The sequence below is a fragment of the Narcine bancroftii genome, chromosome 8 (assembly GCF_036971445.1).
Source record: "Narcine bancroftii isolate sNarBan1 chromosome 8, sNarBan1.hap1, whole genome shotgun sequence".
NCBI lineage: Eukaryota > Metazoa > Chordata > Chondrichthyes > Torpediniformes > Narcinidae > Narcine > Narcine bancroftii.
Window position 1 is genome coordinate 107,549,854 of NC_091476.1, and position 20,976 is coordinate 107,570,829.

The 20,976-nt window shown below is 42.7% G+C and overlaps 2 protein-coding genes and 1 long non-coding RNA gene across 8 annotated transcripts in view; 2 read left to right on the forward strand and 1 right to left on the reverse strand.

The window, feature by feature from the left end:
* Positions 1–2,589, forward strand: part of nlrx1 (NLR family member X1) — a 34,631-nt gene extending 32,042 nt beyond the window's left edge. For all 6 annotated transcript variants that reach the window (XM_069894747.1, XM_069894745.1, XM_069894743.1 and 3 more), the window contains one exon: positions 1,087–2,589. In XM_069894747.1, the coding sequence (XP_069750848.1) occupies positions 1,087–1,405 (319 nt within the window). In that variant the 3' untranslated portion in view covers positions 1,406–2,589. The remainder of the gene's footprint in view (positions 1–1,086) is intronic.
* Positions 2,590–9,350: 6,761 nt separating this feature from the next.
* The window catches only part of LOC138741139 (zinc finger protein 227-like), a 39,535-nt gene continuing 27,909 nt past the window's right edge, over positions 9,351–20,976 (reverse strand). Inside the window, exon 4 of the mRNA XM_069894755.1 lies at positions 9,351–12,010. Within this exon, the coding sequence (XP_069750856.1) occupies positions 10,967–12,010 (1,044 nt within the window). The 3' untranslated portion in view covers positions 9,351–10,966. The remainder of the gene's footprint in view (positions 12,011–20,976) is intronic.
* On the forward strand, positions 12,951–20,958 carry LOC138741146 (uncharacterized). Its single transcript, XR_011343361.1, has 2 exons — positions 12,951–13,276; positions 20,596–20,958. It is a non-coding gene; the product is annotated as an uncharacterized lncRNA (long non-coding RNA).

Here is a 20,976-nt window from a genome sequence, read left to right on the forward strand (position 1 = left end):
CCTCTGGCCCTATATGGCTCTGCCTGCTCTTTAATACAGCTACTAAATTTGACCCACTCAATTTTCTTTAAATTAAAAATTATTTAAATTCCTTCCCAATTTTCAAACAACACACTCCTGGTCCTATGAAATGCAGATGTAATTCTTTCATTCTCTTGGTTTTTAATCATTTGCCAACCTTTAACCCAGTGATTCTCAACCTTTTTTCCACTCACATACCACTTTAAGTATTCCCTATGCAATCGGTGCTCTGTGATTAATAAGGGATTGGTTAGAGTGGGAAGGGAAGGTTGAGAATCACTGCTCTAGACTCCATTGTTACCGTAATATTTTGCTTGAGAAAAAATTGTCAATGGCCCATTTCCTTTGGATTTATGAAACCACGCACATGAGTCAATTTAGGTATGATTTAAAACAGTGGTTTTCAAAAAATTTCTTTCCATCCACATACCACCTTAAGCAATCCCTTACTAATCACAGAGCACATATGGCATAGGGAATACTTAAAATGGTATGTGAATGGAAAGAAAAAGGTTGAGAACCTCTGGTTTATCCCTTGTGCCAATGAAATCTGTCCTTTTTTTTTAAAAAAAAAGCAAATCAAAACTGCTTTTATTGTTGAATCTTGTTTGAAATCTCTCAACCTGTGCTCTTGCAATACTAGCATCTTAGCACGATTTCTATTATCTCACCATTGGAAGCCATCTATTTGGGTCCCTATAAATTTGTCCTTAAGCTCGCTGTACTTTTAAAATTATCACTCAAACCTTCAAGCTTTTGATCACCACCTGTAATTTCACCCGCTTATCCCATGGTTGGTTTTCATCTTGTGAAATGCTTCTGGGTCCCTGGCAAGTCAATACTGTAAAACACCTGGTATCCAGCGCTTATGGGGATATGCCAGATAAGTGAATTTGCGTTTGGTGCGATTGACAAACTGGCCACTATGGGGCACCAATTTTAAATTGTTTTTTTTTACCCATTTATTTTCCGAGATTTTATTTGCAGATTGCTTGAATTCAAGATAATAGGGATTTTACTGGACATCATTGCACTGAATAATTTCATTCTTTTATGTTTTCTTAGCCTTTACTTGAATGAGATCAGCAACAGTGGAAAGCAGATGTTGCAGGCACTCCAACCAGGCCCGGAAGGAGTGAATGTTTTGGTTTCTATCATGAATGGGTCATATAATTCCATGCACTGGACACGCATCCTGAAGAACATTGTGTGGAATGCAGTGAACCAGGATAAGCAGAGTGTGGAGGCTTACCGGAATCTCCTGCAGAATGACCTGAACTTGAGCTGGCAGCAGACCAGGAACCCATGGAAAAAGGTGAAACTTCTGCAGGCACAAAATCAGATTGAGTACTTGCTGAAACAAATCCAACAGCAGAAGAAATAGCCCATGGGTTGACTGAGCTTTGATCTGCAGGATTTAAATGAGAGAGGATCACTAAATTGGTAACAATCTCTTTGCCCTCCTTAATTGTGCTCTTTTTACCTGGGTACGTTGAGAGAAGAAATTGCTTGCCTGAGAAGTGTTGTAAAGCTAAATTCTGATGAGTCCTCAATGTTACTGTAATGTTCCTTTTGCATTGAATGGAGTGCACAGGAGGGGTTGAGGTAGGTGGTGGGGAGGTGGAATCAGAGGCATCTTTCAATCCCCTGACCTCCAGAATGAAAAGCAGAATTTGGTGATGGAGGCATCTCAAGATTGAAAGATGTTCAGATTTTCAATGACATCTGGATGTATAAGTTAGTTTTATCAACATTAAGGAAGTGAATATAAATAGTTTCTAGAACCAGTTGGAATGCTTAAAGAAAATTGTTAACTCTAGCCCATGAGAGGTGAACAGACACTTCACTACCTAAATGAATCATCCAAACAGTCTTTGATATTTTTTTATAATAGAAGAATGAAGTATTCAAATAAAAGAACCAATCTATTGCAGTTGCTTGTGAAATTTTAGTTTACTGCAAAGGCAATCTTAGGTTTTACAACTGATTCAGCAGGTGTTCCTGGGGCTGTGCTTTGATATAGTCAAACGGGTCAGTTTGGGTTCTGAAATAAATTGTGTTGCCTGAATTGTCCTGGTAAACCTCAGGTTTAGTTTTAGATTTTTTTAAATTGTTTCCAATGTTATGAAGTCTATTTTTGGACTTTGAGCTTTAGCTGGCTATGCTTGAGGTTCACAGAATATGTTCACTTTGTAGGCTTATTAAGTTGAGCTCCCTTCACTGAATGTCTTTGGGGTATTTGGGTTTAGAGTCAGAGGAAAGGATGTGAGAAAATTCTGATCTGTTATCTTGAAATTTCAAGTATGACTTTGAGATTACCAAATTTAGTCTTCATTATTGGAGATAAAAGGAGATGAACACCTCTGAATCAAGATATTAATGCTGTTTCTGAGTGCACTTTTGTGAAAACTGCAAAGTGGGTCTTTGGAAATGATCTTCATGTCCCAAACAGATTGTATGCATCTGCAAAGATGGTCAAATTTGGGATTTTATGACATAGATGAGAAATCGTTGGAATTAAAAGCCATATTTGGGAGAAAATGAAAAGTAAAAGTGACCAAAGGAAAATGCTGGTTGTGCATCAGTTTTAACTTGTGTTCATTTTGTCTAAATTTTAAAAGTTCCTAAGATCTATGTGGCATCTTGGGTTCAGAACTCCTTCCTGTCCCTATTCCCACACACCCATGAAACATAAAACATTACAGCACAGTACAGGCCCTTTGGTCCTCGATGTTGTGCCAACCTATGTATTCCTAACTTTTTATTTTAAAAAACTAAACTGTCCCTACTCTGTAACCCTCTCTTTCGTTCATCCATGTGCCTAAGAGTCTCTAAAATGTCCCTAATGTTTCACCCTCAACCACCACCCCTGGCAGTGCATTCCAGTCACCCACAACTCTGTTTATGTTTTCCCTAAAGTTTCCTCCCCTCACTTTGCACAGACATCCTCTGGTGTTTGCTATTCCCACCCTGGGGGGACAAAAGGTGCTGGCTGTCTACCCTATGCCTTGTAAAAGAATTCCTGACAATTTTTCCCCTCTTCTATCCAGACAATATTTATCCCTAATGTTTCCACAGAAGACTGAAACTCTCAGCACAACATTTCTTCCCTTGTCCTTTGTGCAGCATCTTGGAAGGAGTATGTGTACTAAAACCATCATGACACATGACTTCAATTCTGTGGCAATGATGGGGTGACCCATGATCTTTCTTCCTGGGTAGAAATTGGCAGCAGAAACTAAGAACTCTGTCTGCTCTCGTAACATCGTGTCTTTTTTTTCCCCATTGTCACTGGATTACAGTGTTGGAATTCCCAATCTAACAGCACTCTGTAACCACACCACAGGAACACAGTAATTCTGGAAGGTAGGTCAGCATTACCCTCTCAACAAGAGATGGAAGAGAAGTACTGGCTTTTCCTATGATGTCCACATCAAATAAAGCTGACATTTCATTAAAGATAACAGCTCTGACATGTGGCAAGGTGTGAGGATTCTGGCAGCTGGTTTGCTATCTTTCCCCTTTGCTCAGCCATTCAGCTGAGAGAACATTCATAGCTGTCCTATAACTCTAGCACTGTGGCATCACGGATGAAGCTTCAGTCCCAGTGACTCAGATTTAATTCTGATTCCTGCTTGTAGACGACACTTTCCAAGTTCTAGTAAATTTCAATTTCCAAAACTTGTCATCTTCTAAGAAATATAAGCTTCGATATTCCAATTTACAATCTTATCACTCCAATAAACCAAACGTCGTAGTTGCAGCTTTATCTAGCCTTTAATTAATTGATATAACCATTTTGAATAACTTTGCATCAAGATTTTTATAACTATGTATAAACAAAGCATTCGGCAATATTTGAAGACCTAATGATATAAGAAGTGAGATGATTAAGACTTTTTCAAAAGTATTTTGAAAGCTTACACCTCCTCCATGGTTCTTTGAAGAATGAAATACAAACTCTCCACTCACCTGGATATTACAACATATGATGTCATGGTAACTGGTAACACTGCAAACAACAATCTTTCTTAAAGGGATAGTCATTAAAATGAACAAAAATCAAAACAAGGTTTTAACCTTTACATAGAATTCATATTTTCTACATGCCGCTATTTTTGTTTCCTTCAGGAGCTCTCATTTCATCCCAAAGACATGCAGGTTGAGAAGTAAACTTGTGTGGAGGAATTGGGGGCCGGGGAATATGGGGGAAAATAAAATAGGATTAGTGATGTACAGTCTGTTAAGTGTGCTTATACAATCAGTAAGTGAGATCTATACAATATTGCAGCAAATGAGAATGTTCATAACTGCTCACCCATTTGGTATCAACCAGGTGTATTGGATTGAATATTTGCAACTCTAGTCAATGTACTAATGCAACCAACACTGAGCTTTACAGCTCCCTTGTTCCAACTCAGCAATGAAGTGCCATGTTACTTTGTTGCATTAGTTTACCTTCACAATTCTTGACACCTTTACATTGCAAATGACACATTGTGTAATCTCAGGTCACTATGATCTTCTTGTGAATTTCAACATGGTGTCTGCTCTTCATGTTGTGAACACCACTGGTTGAGTAAAGGTCGCAGGAGAATATAGTGGATGCATGAATGTGAACACAGCTCTAAAATGTGCCTCAGAGCAAAATCACAGGAATAAGTCTATCATGCATATAAAACTGTGGTGGTCAGGGTAGGCATTCCTCCAAGAGCTTGATACTGTACATTCCAAATTAGACTCATTCCAGCTTTTCCCCTTTAAATCTCCAGATTTGTCCTTTACGTGTACATATCCAGCTGTTTTTGAATGTTTTGAATAGGATTCCATCTCTTTCATCTATGGTTGCATCATAAACGAATTTAAACCTATGTCCACTGGTTGGTGCCCTTCTTGCTAAATAAAATATCTATCTCTCTGTTCATTTTCTCTTTGAAGAATCATTTCTGTTCCTTCATTCTCTCAATTTTAGCAGTCCTTGCTGCTGGCAAGCTCCACTACATTCTTGCCTCTAGGCAACAGGGAAACCTTTGCCTCTCATGTTAGCCAAGTTAACACCAGTTAGTTAGCGCCATTCTTTAATTCTATATCCTTTTTATAAAACTGCAATTAATAAAAATACTTTTGCAAGTCTACATGTGTTACCTGCTGCTCTGCAGGTGTTTGGAAGCTCCTGAGCAGCTCTGTCTGGTTTCTAAATGTCATTTTTCATTTCCTGAGTATATTAGATATGCATGTTAACCTTGTTTAGAGAGAGGGGTTTGATTAATGGGGTAGTTCTTTTTTTTCCCCCTTTTTTCTTTTGAGATATTTTGTAAAATGGGTTTAATTGTGAGGACTACACACAATTTATACTATGATTAAGTATTATTTGAGAAGTACAGATTATGCTTTTATATTTCAGTCCATGTGTTGAGTTAATACATGTGTTTTTTATTAAACTCAATAAAGATATTTTAAAAAGAAACAAGTTCACTAATACACCGGTTATTTAATTCCTAATCATTTCCAACCTGCAACCATGTTCGTGAGATGGCCACTAAAATAATCCACTTTCAACTAATTAACTTGTGCCAACAATTTATTAACCTTGATTCCAATACTCTGGGCATCAGATAAAATATCCTCGCACTCAGTGACTTTTCAATCAAGTTGCAAAGTGACCTTTTCTGCCTATTGCATTGATTTTTTTCTGTCCTCCACTGCTCAAATCTCCATTAATTCCTCAGATAGTGTCTCTGTATGAGATGAGTGTTCAGTATTTCATGCTGGAAGATCATCAGCTTGGTGAAAGCCACACTTTGGTCTGCCCGAAACCTTTTGGTCCTTCAGCACATGGAGATGTCGGTGCAGACTTTCACAATCCAGGTTGCAGGAGTAGGTGCTGAGGCTCAGCGCAACAAATGCGAGGGTGCTGGGAGAAAGACCACAGTCTGGAGTCCTTCTATTACCAGGCATTGAATGGCTGAGACAAGGGGATGCCTCTCGTATAAAGTTTCATAATCCATAAATGCCAACACTATGCATTGTTACATTAATTTCTATTTGCACCATTACTACCACAATTTCTCCTCCCTAAGGTTTGGGAAGTGACTTTGAATGATTTTCCTTCCGTAAATAATTTATTTTTCTTTGGCTTGGCTTTGCGGACTAAGATTTATGGAGGGGTATGTCCACCTCTGCTGCAGGCTCGTTGGTGACTGACAATTCCGATGTGGGACAGGCAAGCGCGGTTGCAAGGGAAAATTGGTTGGTTGGGTGTTGGGTTTTTCCTCTTTTGTCAGTGAGGTGGGCTCTGCAGTCTTCTTCAAAGGAGGTTGCAGCCCGCCGAACTGTGAGGCACCAAGATGCACGGTTGGAGGTGATATCAGCCCACTGGCGGTGGTTAATGTGGAGGCTTGCCAGACCAGTAGAGTGTGTCGCCCGCGCCGTGTTCTTGGAGGCTGCCTACATCTGCAAGGCGGACTTCGCTGAGAGCGGCTATGTCAATGTAGAGTCTGAGGAGTTCATGTGCGATGTAAATAATTAATTCTGAATAAAACCTATTTTTTGGATTCAAAAAATAATTTAAAATGTTCATGAATGATATCTAATTAAAGTGTCACTACAAGAGCATTCACATTTAATTTGCAGCTCATCCCCTTATTCCAAACTTGGAGTTCAAATCTTGATTCTTGCTTTCTAGTTAGTGTGATTTTACAACCCAGTCTCTACCCTGCTGTTAATTGGCTTTGCACATCAGCGTGAGGCCTAATGTTACAATTGGCCTACCCTGCCTCTCTCAATGGAGGGTTTAATGGTGGCTGGAGCTGGTGACAAATCATTCCAGCATCTTTGGTGCTTGAGTCATAATATTCTGGTGTATCACTGTATTCTGGTGTATCACTGTTTACAAGACAGAGCAAGACGCTTCGTGTCTGTAGGGACGGTGGAGAAACCAAGGTGATGAATTCATGAAGGATTGAATGTGATGCTAGAAAAAAAATGTAGTGGTGTTAAAGGTCTGTAAGTGTTTCTTCAGATGATGAGCATACAGTTCTCATGGTATAGTTAGCTGATGAAAGCTCAAAGTATAACTTCTCTGCTAATCTCTCAATCAAGTCTTTGTGTATAGTTACCATCACACTATTATATATCATTACACTACTGCATAATTATATAATTTCACTGGGTCATTATTAGATGTTATTTCTATCATCTCCCTGTTATATCATTACAAGTTATTAGATGTCATTACACATCATTGCACCTTCACATATCATTGCAATCCTAGTTCCATTTGTAATAATTTTCAAGCACTGCCAGCTTTGACAACCATTTCACCCAAATATTTGCTTTCAAAACATTTTGAAATGTTTCAAAAAGCATGAGTAACCTGTAGCTGTGCTTTCTTGAGGTTATGGGACTGAGTGTGCTAACCAGTTAAAACAGTTGATGTAGATTAGTGCAGGATCCCAGTCTATTAAATTGGAGCAGTGAAAACAAAAAAGTGGAAACAAAAAAAGTCTCTGTAGTTGTCAAAGCCCAGGTTATAAACCGATAACAGAACTCAAAGCATGGAGATGCAATTTATTAATAATGCCTGGACCCCTCTGCACTTAACTCAACAGTAATTTTCAAGCCATTTCTGAGGATTAATACCATCAGGGGAAAACCCACACAGATACGGGGAGAATGTACAAACTCCTTGTGCAAGATTTGAACCAGTTCACTGGTGTGGTAGTAGCATTGCCAGCTGGGCTCACATTTTGGGATTATGTTCCCAAAACTGTGTCCCCAGTGTAAAACCAAGGCCTGCTGAATGTTTATCATTACTCCCTCGCTGCTGTAATCTGTGCCTCTTCATAAAGCTCACAAGCTTCGATTTATTTAACTCCCTCTCGGGTATCTCTTTTTCTCTGCACCACGTAATGAATTCTGCTCTCCATTTGAAATTTTCCTCTCCACTTTCTTCCCAATAAAATAGTTCCCTTGTAGCTTCTGTAATGTTAATCAAGGAAGTGAGCAATAACACTTTCTTCATTAACATCAACCCTCATCAGGGCTCCTCAGACTGTATCTCTGCATTCGCCCCCATGTGTCTGCTCGTTCCACCAGCCCATTCAGGGGATTGTTTGCCAGTGCTGTTGGAGAGGGTTACACTACTATGGCAGGGGAATAGCATATTCTGCAGGAAGACAGAAGGAAGTAAAATGGAAACAGAACCAAAATATAGAAAAAGGGAACATGAAAGTGGAGGACAGAAAAAAATCAATGCAATAGGCAGAAAAGGCCACTTTGCAACTTGATTGAAAAGTCACTGAGTGCAAGGATATTTTATCTGATGCCCAGAGTATTGCAAACAAGGTTAATAAATTGTTGGCACACGTCAGTTGAAAGAGGATTATTTTAGTGGCCATCTCACAAACGTGGTTGCAGGTTGGAAATGATTAAGAATTAAATAATCGGTGTATTAGGGAACTTGTTTCTTTTTAAAATATCTTTATTGAGTTTAATAAAAAAAAACATACACATGTATTAACCCAACACATGGACTGAAATATAAGAAAAGCATAATCTGTACTTCTCAAACATAGTATAAATGTGTGTAGTTCTCGCAATTAAACCAATTTTACAAAATATCTCAAAAGAAAAAAAGGGAAAAAAAGAACTACCCCATTAATCAAACCCCTCCCTCGAAACAAGGTTAACATGCATATCTAATATACTTGGGAAATGAAAGATGACATTTAGAAACTAGGCAGAGCTGCTCAGGAGCTTCCAAACACCCTAATTGGTTAAATTAGGGTAATACAGGCATCATGACTTGTAAAAATCCTTTATATCTTTAACACAGTATCTGATTTTTTTTCTAAACTTGGGAAGTACATGACCTCCTGTAACCATTGAGTATGAGTAGGTGAAGTACTGTCTTTCCATTTCATCAAAATTGCCCATCCAGCTATCAATGAGGTAAAAGCTAAAATTCGCTTCTGAAATGTGGTCAATCATATTTCCTCTTGAGAAAACCAAGATCTTCATGTCCCAAACAGATTGTATGGATCTGCAATGATGGTCAAATTTGGGATTTCCTCTTGAGAAAACCAAAGAGAGAATTAAGGAGCATGGCTCTAATTTGACCCTAAAGATAACTGATAAAGTTTGAAAATAATTTTTCTAAAAATCTTTTAAACTAGGGTGTCCGAAATATATATTAATGAAGCCTAAAATTTTACATTTATGACACAATGAATCAACATCAGAATAAAAGTGAGTTTAACTTTTGAAATGTGTGCTCTTTGAACTGCAACAATGTTGTGCACAGAATTCATTAATCAAATTTTAAAAAGTATTCCAAAATCTCATGGTCACAGCCATTTTTATTCAATGTCCATCAAGGTACAGGTCAGACAGGGTCTGTTCAAACAGAACAATAAGTACAAAGGGGATGTGACCCAGGAGATCTGATGCAGTTTAGATGAAATATCTGATAAACAGGTGCAGCAGGCCGACTGAGAGTTGGAGCTGCAAGGGAAAAACCCTCAGAACAACAATCTGGACCCCAATCGTCAACACCAAACTGGAGGGAACAACACCTTGTATTCCATCTCCACAGTCTCCAACCAGACAGCAGCTACATTGTCTTCCAATTTCCATTCACCCCCTTTTCTGAGACTCTTTCCCTCATCTCTCTATCTCCTTTCCTCCAGCCCCTTCCCTGCCTTCTCCTGTCAGAGAGAAACCCTTTGCTGTCTCCCCATCACTTCTCAGCTTCTTTCTCTTCTACCCTCCCACTGCATCCTCCTAGGACCTCTTACCAGTTCACCTGTGCTGCTCTCTCTGGCTCTCCCTGCATTTTCTTTGGGAAGTCTGCCTCATTTTCAACCCTCCTGGGGAAGAGCTCAGGCCCGAAGTGCCAACTGCCTTTTACTTCCTATGGATTCTGTGTGACCTTCTGTGTTTTTCCCTGCACTTGTACCTGCATTAGATCCCAGCATCTTCAACGCCCTCATCATCTGAAAATCCAGAGGTTGCAGCATTGAGTTTCAAAATTTAAATCAATTCCAAACACCAAAGGATACTTGCACAGCTAAGTGTTGCTCAGCAGTTAAACATGCTGACATCTCCTGGCTAGTATATGATCTTGTCACAAAAGCCTAGCCCCACAGGCACAAGGTCAGAGGTCACCACCAGTCACCTCAGTAGTGATCCACAAAATGCTGGAGCAAGTCAGGTAGCATCCATGAAGGCAATAGACAGCAGGATCCCCACACTCAGAATAGCAGGGAAGTTGGGTAGAACACAACTAATAGTGGGGAAAGTGAGACGGGGAGGAGCATAGGCTACAAGGAAATCCCCATTAACACAACAAACCTTAAACCTGTGACCTCTGAAGCATTAACCCTTCGCCCCACGTGTCTGTACTGAACAGGATGCCCAAGTTGAACTAAACTGCTGCCTCCACGTGATCCACCTCCCTCCAAAATTATGGGTCAGTCAAGAACCAACTACACCTGGTTGCCTCTTTCAGCTGATTACCACTCTCTGGATAAAATATTTGCCCCAAACAACTCCATTAACATTCTCACCTACCCCACACCTTCAACATATGCCCTTGAGCGTGTGACACTTTTACTGGAGAGAAAAGATGCTGACTGTCCATAATGAACACCCTCTCTCCCCATGTGAACTCACTGGTGTCCCCACAGAGAGCTGAGAGAACCTATTCCCACATGGAGAGCAGATGAAAAGATTTCCCTAGTGGAAATTTTCTGATGGGTTTGTAGAGGACTGGGCAAATCCTTTGCTGCCAGAAACCGGTCTCTTCCTGATGTGAATCCGCTGGTGTGAACACTGGCCGGAGGACTGAGAGAACCCTTTCCTGCATGGAGCAGGTGAACCTTTCCTCCTTGGTGTGAACCTGCTGGTGTGCCTGCAGGCCAGAGGGCTGAGAAAACCCAGTCCCTCATAGAGAACAGGTGAATGGTCGCTCCTCTGTGTGAACTTGCAAGTGGGAGGGCTGAGAGACATCACCCTTACGCAGAGAACAGATGAACGGTCTGTCCTGGGTGTGAACTCTCTGATGCCTCAGCATATGTGAAGATGTAGTGAATCCCTTCCCACACAGCGAGCAGGGGAATGGTCTCTCACCGCTGTGTACCCGCTCATGCTCTCGGAGGCTAGAGGAATGAGTGAACCCCTTCCCACACAGGGAGCACGTGAATGGTTTCTCCCCAGTGTGAACGCTCTGGTGGCTCCGAAGGTACCAGGACTGGGTGAATCCAACCCCGCACAGGGAACAGATGAATGGTTTCTCCCCAGTGTGAAATCTCTGGTGGCCCTGCAGAGAGGAGGAATCGGCAAAACCCTTTCCACACTTGCTGCAAGAGAAGGGTTTCTCCCCAGTGTGAACTCTCTGGTGCCTCCGCAGGGAAGAGGACTGGGATAACCTCTTCCCGCACAGAGAGCAGGTGAACGGTTTCTCCCCAGTGTGAACCCTCTGGTGCCTCAGCAGCTCGGAGGACACAGTGAATCCCATCCCACAGAGGGAGCAGGTGAAGGGTCTCTCCCCAGTGTGAACTCGCTGGTGAGCCTGCAGACTAGAGTGCTGAGAGAACCCCTTCCCACACAGGGAGCAGGTGAACGGTTTCTCCCCGGTGTGAACCCGTTGATGTGCCTGCAAGCCAGAGAGCTGAGAAAACCCCTTCCCGCACAGGGAGCAGATGAACGGTTTCTCCCCGGTGTGAATTCTCCGATGCCTCAGTAGGGCAGAGGACTCAGAGAATCCCTGACCGCACAGAGAGCAGATAAATGGTTTCTCACCGGTGTGAACCCGCCGATGTGCCTGCAGGCCAGAGGGCTGAGAGAACCCCTTCCCACACAGGGAGCAGGTGAATGGCTTCTCCCCAGTATGAACCCGCTGGTGCCTCAGCAGGTTCTGGGATCGAGCGAACCCCTTCCCGCACACACAGCATTTAAAGGCTCTCTCCCCAGAGTGAATGCTCTGATGCTGCAGGAGGCTGAGGGACTGGGTGAACCCCTTCCTACACACGCGACAGGTGAACGGACTCTCCCCAGGGGGAACACATCCATGCTCCTCCAGGTCCTTGCAGGTTTGAAAGCTCTTCCCACAGTTAGAGCAGATGAATGAGCTCCCCCTAGTGTGGACACACTGGTGCTGCAGCAGTGCGTCAGAACTGGAGAATCCCTCTCCACACTCAGAACAGGGGAGCAGTCTCTCCCCAGTGTGAGCACAGTGATGCGTCTCCAGCAAGTCCACAGAAAGCCCTTCCTCACTGAACGGTTCACATTGGAGTGTTTTATCTGCGGTATTGCTGGTCACCTGACCCTCCATGTCTAATTGACTGAAATCCAGTTTCCGCACTAAATGGGTATAGGGTTTCTCCGTACAGTCATTCCCTCGCCCTTAATCCACCGATAAAGTTGGTTGATACTGTAGTCCCAAGGAATCCAATCAGAGTGTCAGACTACAATGTGGCATTGTCTGAAGCTTCCTGCCTGGAAACGCACCGCTTTCATAACCCTGTGAAGAGAAGATGGTGGAGTGAGAAAAAGCAAGGCATACCCTGCAGCCAATGTTCCAGGATGACACACCCTGGAAGTATGGCCAGCAACACAACAAACTGAGCAAGTGACCTGAACTGTGAGGAGGATCACTGTGGATAGGTAGACACATGGAGGGTGAAATTCAGCACAGGAAAACAAGAGTACAATAATACATTTTGATGTAAAGGAGGAAAGGCAACATACACTGGAGAGCAAGCAACTGATTATGAACCCAGGATTTACTGTTTATATCGGGATTAGTTGTGCAAATCACATTTTGGTAAGCATGTAACAATCTGCTGGAGAGATCAGGAATTATTTCAGATTTTCATGCAAAATGCTCATGGTAGCTATTATTTTGGAGGTTGATGACTGCATGATTACCCAGAATCCTCAACAGTCCAGAAACTGCTCTGACCAACAAGGCTCAATAGCGCGCATATAAACTGCATCCCACATCATCTTTCTATTGTGAAGTCAAAAGGATCCACAACATTCAATCGAAGCCACCTGATCCACCAACAGTCGCATCGGTAACCTGTCTCTCAATCGTCATCACCCCATGTGACACTGTCCAAGTGTCAACTGCATTCGCTCCCAACTGCGCATGGGACTCCCCGAGTAGCAACAGTGGGGGATGGGAAAGGGGATTCCTTTGCAAAGACCGTGCTGGTGGCAGGAATTCAGCAGCATCTGAGAGCTAAGTAAGGTCAGAAGCCAAATAATTAAGGCGGGGATGGGCAAGAAATGGGGAAGAGTACATAGAACTGGATATTGGCACCTCTGGCTACAGAGTTCTCTTTCATTTTTCCCTGTTTCCTTTCGCTCATTTCTTTCTTCACACAGCCAACCCCCTCCCAACTCTCCCAATCCATTCTCACAGTTTTCTCGCTTATTCTTCCCATATCCAATTAACACCTTTTGTCTGTCTGACTACAAAAAGTGATCACAATTAATTTAATCACCAGAGCAAAATGCTCAGCATAACATTCAACAAAAGACAAAGCAACAAGTCTCTGGAGATGAACAAGAAAATCTACAGGGGGGAAAACCCCTTCCATAAGACAAGGTTAGCAAAAAAAAACTTTAGCATGTGGGTATCAAGTGATGACAACTTGGAAACCAACAACACAACATCAAGGTTTAGAAGTCTTAAAACTTTAGATGATGGTAATGATCCATAAAAAGGGCCCCGTCTTTGAAAAATTAGCATTTGAACCTTTAATGGCATATCTCATGTTTTTCTCAGCTTAAATAACACATAATAATTGTATATGTGTAGGTGGAGTGTCATCTTTCCATTTGATCAATATTGCACGTAAAAGATAAAATTCGGCTTTAAGATTAAGTTAATAAAACATCATCAGATAATCCAAACAGAGCAATTAAAAGACAAGGTTCCAATTTAATCTTAAGAATCACCAATAGTATGTGAAAAATATCTTTCCAAAATTTTCCTAGACTGGGACAAAACCAAAACATGTGAACCAAGGAAGTCTCTGCAATTTTACATTTGTCACATAGAGGATTAATATCTGAACAAAAATGAGTTAATTTAGCTTTAGATAAATGTTCGCTACGGACTACTTTAAATTGCAATAAACAATGTCATGCACAAAGGGAGGTGGTACTAATCAAATTACAAATAGAATCCCAAACCTCATCAGAAAATGAAAGATTCAAGTCCTGTTCCCAATCGCTCTTGATCTTAACTAACGAGGCTGATCTTATATCAAGTAAATTATTATAAATATGAGATATTAAACCTTTATGAGAAATTTGAAAATCCAAAAGTAAATCAAGAATATTAGCCACATATTTTGGCACCATAAAGGGATCAAGTGTATCGAAGATTGTTATGAACAAGGACAATTTATGACATTTGAACAGCTAAAAAAATATAAGATTTGACGAATAGAACTTTCTTCTGCTCTCTTCAATTAAGATCTTTTTTAAGAGATAGTTTAGGACCAGCCATGACCCTGCCAATGTGTAGTGATGTGGGGACTCTTCTTCCAAAGGGGATCACAAGTAAATTTGTATCTAGGATGCATTTCCTATAATAGAACAATAGCCCAAAATCGGGCAAGCACAAATCGAGGGAAAGGTGGGAGAGAGACTTGGGGAAAGAATTTAAGAACAATATTGGTCAAAATTGTGTTTGATAATATATCATTTATTAATGTCAGATATAGATTGGTACAATACAATTTTATGCACCAATTATACCTTACACCGCAAAAATTACAGAGTTTAAAATCTGAAAACCAGGACTTGGGTTTTAGATGTGGTATATAGAAGTTGGAACTGCAGGTTTCCAACATTGAACCTCTTTCTGGGGACTTTATTGTTCCTGGGCTTTGGTTTGAAGTGAAGGCTGAGCTTGCAGCGAACCAGCCGGTGGTCAGTGTGGCATTCCGTGCTAGGCATGACCCTGGTGTGGAGCACATCTCGTTTGTCACTTTCTCACACCAGGATGTAGTCCAGGAGGTGCCAGTGTTTGGATCGGGGATGCATCCAGGTGGTCTTAAGGCTGTCCCTCTGCTGAAAAAGGGTGTTTGTAATGACAAGCCGCTGTTCTGCGCAGAGCTCCAACAGGAAGCGCCCATTGGCGCTTCCAGGCAAACCTCAAAGCAAAGCTCGACGATGCAACCCGCCTCACGGACCCGTCCCCTGAAACCCTCTGGGATCAGTTGAAGACTACCATACTGCAATCCACTGAAGAGGTACTGGGCTTCTCCTCCAGGAAAAACAAGGACTGGTTTGACGAAAACAGCCAGGAAATCCAGGAGCTGCTGGCAAAGAAACGAGCTGCCCACCAGGCTCACCTTACAAAGCCGTCCTGTCCAGAGAAGAAACAAGCCTTCCATCGCGCATGCAGCCATCTTCAGCGCAAACTCCGGGAGATCCAAAATGAGTGGTGGACTAGCCTCGCCAAACGAACACAGCTCAGCGCGGACATTGGCGACTTCAGGGGTTTCTACGAGGCTCTAAAGGCTGTGTACGGCCCCTCACCCCAAGTCCAAAGCCCGCTGCGCAGCTCAGACGGCAAAGTCCTCCTCAGCGACAAGATCTCCATCCTCAACCGATGGTCAGAACACTTCCAATCTCTTTTCAGTGCCAACCGCTCAGTCCAAGATTCCGCCCTGCTCCAGCTCCCTCAACAGCCCCTAAGGCTAGAGCTGGATGAGGTTCCCACCCTGGATGAGACATATAAGGCAATCGAACAACTGAAAAGTGGCAAAGCAGCAGGTATGGATGGAATCCCCCCAGAAGTCTGGAAGGCTGGCGGCAAAACTCTGCATGCCAAACTGCATGAGTTTTTCAAGCTTTGTTGGGACCAAGGTAAACTGCCTCAGGATCTTCGTGATGCCACCATCATCACCCTGTACAAAAACAAAGGCGAGAAATCAGACTGCTCAAACTACAGGGGAATCACGTTGCTCTCCATTGCAGGCAAAATCTTTGCTAGGATTCTACTAAATAGAATAATACCTAGTGTCGCCGAGAATATTCTCCCAGAATCACAGTGCGGCTTTCGCGCAAACAGAGGAACCACTGACATGGTCTTTGCCCTCAGACAGCTCCAAGAAAAGTGCAGAGAACAAAACAAAGGACTCTACATCACCTTTGTTGACCTCACCAAAGCCTTCGACACCGTGAGCAGGAAAGGGCTTTGGCAAATACTAGAGCGCATCGGATGTCCCCCAAAGTTCCTCAACATGATTATCCAACTGCACGAAAACCAACAAGGTCGGGTCAGATACAGCAATGAGCTCTCTGAACCCTTCTCCATTAACAATGGCGTGAAGCAAGGCTGTGTTCTGGCACCAACCCTCTTTTCAATCTTCTTCAGCATGATGCTGAACCAAGCCATGAAAGACCCCAACAATGAAGACGCTGTTTACATCCGGTACCGCACGGATGGCAGTCTCTTCAATCTGAGGCGCCTGCAAGCTCACACCAAGACACAAGAGAAACTTGTCCGTGAACTACTCTTTGCAGATGATGCCGCTTTAGTTGCCCATTCAGAGCCAGCTCTTCAGCGCCTGACGTCCTGCTTTGCGGAAACTGCCAAAATGTTTGGCCTGGAAGTCAGCCTGAAGAAAACTGAGGTCCTCCATCAGCCAGCTCCCCACCATGACTACCAGCCCCCCCACATCTCCATCGGGCGCACAAAACTCAAAACGGTCAACCAGTTTACCTATCTCGGCTGCACCATTTCATCAGATGCAAGGATCGACAATGAGATAGACAACAGACTCGCCAAGGCAAATAGCGCCTTTGGAAGACTACACAAAAAAGTCTGGAAAAACAACCAACTGAAAAACCTCACAAAGATAAGCGTATACAGAGCCGTTGTCATACCCACACTCCTGTTCGGCTCCGAATCATGGGTCCTCTACCGGCACCACCTACAGCTCCTAGAACGCTTCCACCAGCGTTGTCTCCGCTCCATCCTCAACATCCATTGGAGCGCTTACACCCCTAACGTCGAAGTACTCGAGATGGCAGAGGTCGACAGCATCGAGTCCACGCTGCTGAAGATCCAGCTGCGCTGGATGGGTCACGTCTCCAGAATGGAGGACCATCGCCTTCCCAAGATCGTGTTATATGGCGAGCTCTCCACTGGCCACCGTGACAGAGGTGCACCAAAGAAAAGGTACAAGGACTGCCTAAAGAAATCTCTTGGTGCCTGGCACATTGACCACCGCCAGTGGGCTGATAACGCCTCAAACCGTGCATCTTGGCGCCTCACAGTTTGGCGGGCAGCAACCTCCTTTGAAGAAGACCGCAGAGCCCACCTCACTGACAAAAGGCAAAGGAGGAAAAACCCAACACCAACCCCAACCAACAAATTTTCCCTTGCAACCGCTGCAATCGTGTCTGCCTGTCCCGCATCGGACTTGTCAGCCACAAACGAGCCTGCAGCTGACGTGGACTTTTTACCCCCTCCATAAATCTTCGTCCGTGAAGCCAAGCCAAAGAATAGAAGTTGGAACACTTATACATTCAACCAGGCTATGTGTGAAATTTTAACAAAAATCATAGAAGTGGATTTTCCATTGGAACCAGAACTGTATTTATTGAACAAACTTATGGTTATTGGAATCAAACTATCAAATATAGTTCATGAGGATTGCCACCAGGAAAGGTATAGCTGTTACATGGAATTCTGGTGGGGGGGTGGGTGAGAAGATTTGGGTAATCATTTGAGACTATTATAGTATTTTAAAATTACAGTTTCATATGATCATATACTATTTATGTGATGTACATAATGTTCTTTCTTCTTTGGCTTGGCTTCGCAGACGAAGATTTATGGAGGGGGTAAAAGTCCACGTCAGCTGCAGGCTCGTTTGTGGCTGACAAGTCCGATGCGGGACAGGCAGACATGGTTGCAGCGGCTGCAGGGGAAAATTGGTTGGTTGCGGTTGGGTGTTGGGTTTTTCCTCCTTTGCCTTTTGTCAGTGAGGTGGGCTCTGCGGTCTTCTTCAAAGGAGGTTGCTGCCCGCCAAACTGTGAGGCGCCAAGATGCACGGTTTGAGGCGATATCAGCCCACTGGCGGTGGTCAATGTGGCAGGCACCAAGAGATTTCTTTAGGCAGTCCTTGTACCTTTTCTTTGGTGCACCTCTGTCACGGTGGCCAGTGGAGAGCTCACCATATAACACGATCTTGGGAAGGTGATGGTCCTCCATTCTGGAGACGTGACCCACCCAGCGCAGCTGGATCTTCAGCAGCGTGGACTCGATGCTGTCGACCTCTGCCATCTCGAGTACTTCGACGTTAGGGATGAAAGCGCTCCAATGGATGTTGAGGATGGAGCGGAGACAACGCTGGTGGAAACGTTCTAGGAGCCATAGGTGATGCCGGTAGAGGACCCATGATTCGGAGCCGAACAGGAGTGTGGGTATGACAACGGCTCTGTATACGCTTATCTTTGTGAGGTTTTTCAGTTGGTTGTTTTTCCAGACTCTTTTGTGTAGTCTTCCAAAGGCGCCATTTGCCTTGGCGAGTCTGTTGTCTATCTCATTGTCGATCCTTGCATCTGATGAAATGGTGCAGCCGAGATAGGTAAACTGGTTGACCGTTTTGAGTTTTGTGTGCCCGATGGAGATGTGGGGGGGCTGGTAGTCATGGTGGGGAGCTGGCTGATGGAGGACCTCAGTTTTCTTCAGGCTGACTTCCAGGCCAAACATTTTGGCAGTTTCCGCAAATAATGTTCTACATTTTATAATAAATAGTGTTCTAAATTTTAAATATTTTTAAAAATTAGCCTCAGGAATTTGTGGGGAAAAAAAATCAGGAATCTGAGATTGAGAAAATGTCTAACTTGAAAACATTTTTAAAATGTGTATTTAGTAGTTAAATTTTGCCAAATTGTTCAAAAGAAGTGAAACTATTACAAATAAAAAAGTATTTGAAATGTTTAGTATCCAATCTATGCCAATAATAAATTCCAAAATCCAAAAAACTTTCTAAATTGTTGCCATATTCTCAAGGAATGTTTACTTATCATATTATTAGTTATCTCATATAAAGAGGAAGATAAATGTGAACATAAAATTCCCAACAAAGTATTCTTTTTGAAAATCAATTCCTATTCTATCCAATAGGGGCAATCAACCAAATTACTAAAATGACTGCCCAATAGTATAATTTAAAATTGGGAAGTGCCTTTTAGCTCCTTGAAGATAAGTTTTATTTACACGGGAATGTTTCCCTTGGCATATGTAAGAATCACGTGAGCTAAAAAAAAATCTAGGAATAGAAATTAGTATAGATTGAATAAGGTACAAAACATTAGGCAAGATGTTCATTTTAATAGAAGGACATTCAATCATTGAAAGTGATAAAGGTTTTCATTTCAAAAATGATAATTTAACCTGATTAAATAAATTGGAAAATTTTTACTTAAAAAGATATTTATTGTTGCCAGTGATTGTAATACCAAGATAGATAAATTGGTTTTCCACAATCATAAAAAGAAAATTAGCATAACTTGATATCGAACCATTCAAAGGTAAAAGTACACTTTATGTAGATTCAACTTATACCCAGAAAACTGACTATTAGAGAACAGAGCTTATGTACTAGGCAAGGAAACCTCTGGATTAGAAACAAAAAAACAATAGATCATCTGCACATAAAGAAACCTTATGTTCAATACCTTTCCTCTGGATCCCTCTAAAATCTCTTCCATCTCAAAGAGCAATTGCTAAGGGCTCTAATATCAAATCAAAAAGTAATGGACAAAGAACAATGCAGACGAGTACCTCTCTGAAGATTGAAAGCTTTTGATTTTTGTAAATTAGTAAGAAATGGGGCAGTGGAACATAAATAATTTAATCCATTTAATAATTTAATACAACAAAGTCCAAAGTTAAACTTTTCTAAATGAGCAAACAAATAACCCCATTCCACCGGATCAAAAGACTTCTCTGCATCCAGAGCAAAAATGCATTCAAGGGAAGTAAATTTATTGTAATTTTAACTTTTCATAAAATATCTTTATTGTTGTTGGAAGGGCGGTTTATGTGAATGTTTGCTCAGTGAATGCTGCTGCAAAACAACAAAATTCGTGACTTGTTCATGCCAAGAAATTCGGATTCTGAACATGCACACCCCCTACATTCCCAACACCTGAGACATCCACGGTAGTTATTCCCGATCAAAGTCCCCCTGGAACTGAACCTCAGCATCCCCACCCCATCTGCAGAAGCACATGCCTTTTAAATCCATATACACCGACCAACATGCTGAGTTCCTGTAGCAGTTCTGTGATGAACTACAATCAGAGCGTTAAAAGCGCCTTCTCCGGTACACGTTACCCTCCCTATCTCTCCCTTTGACCCCTTTCCTGCAGCTCCCCACCCCCTCTCTCCCCCGTTCACTCTGTCTCCTTCCCCCAGCTCTGCTTTCACAGCCACCCCCTCCCCCCTCCCTTCTCCCCTTCCCTCCCATCTATATCCCATTAACACCTTTTGTCTGATGCTCTGTCCTTCTCCCCCGCCTCTTTATTCAGACGCTGCCTGCCTTTCCCACCCCTTGAAGAAGGGCTCAGGCCCGAACCGTCGCTAATACATCGTTACCTCCTGTGGTCGCGACGAGACCCGCTGATTCCGCCAGCATTTCCGTGCTGTCACTTTGCAAAAGAGCGCCGTGTCCCTCCTTCTCAAGAAGCCCAACGCGCAGGTGCGAGGGAGCATGATTGACAGTCTTCACTGCCGAATCTGACGGGGAGAATGGGACACGTGATGGTGATTGGCCTTGGAGGCGGGTCCGAGAGAGTGACAGGGTTCCCAAGTCGGGCATTGGTGGAAGATGGGGAGTGGGGGGTGAGTGCACGGACGCTGTGCGTGATGACATCATAAAGGGAGGACACGTGCTTTATTGCTGTTTGTCA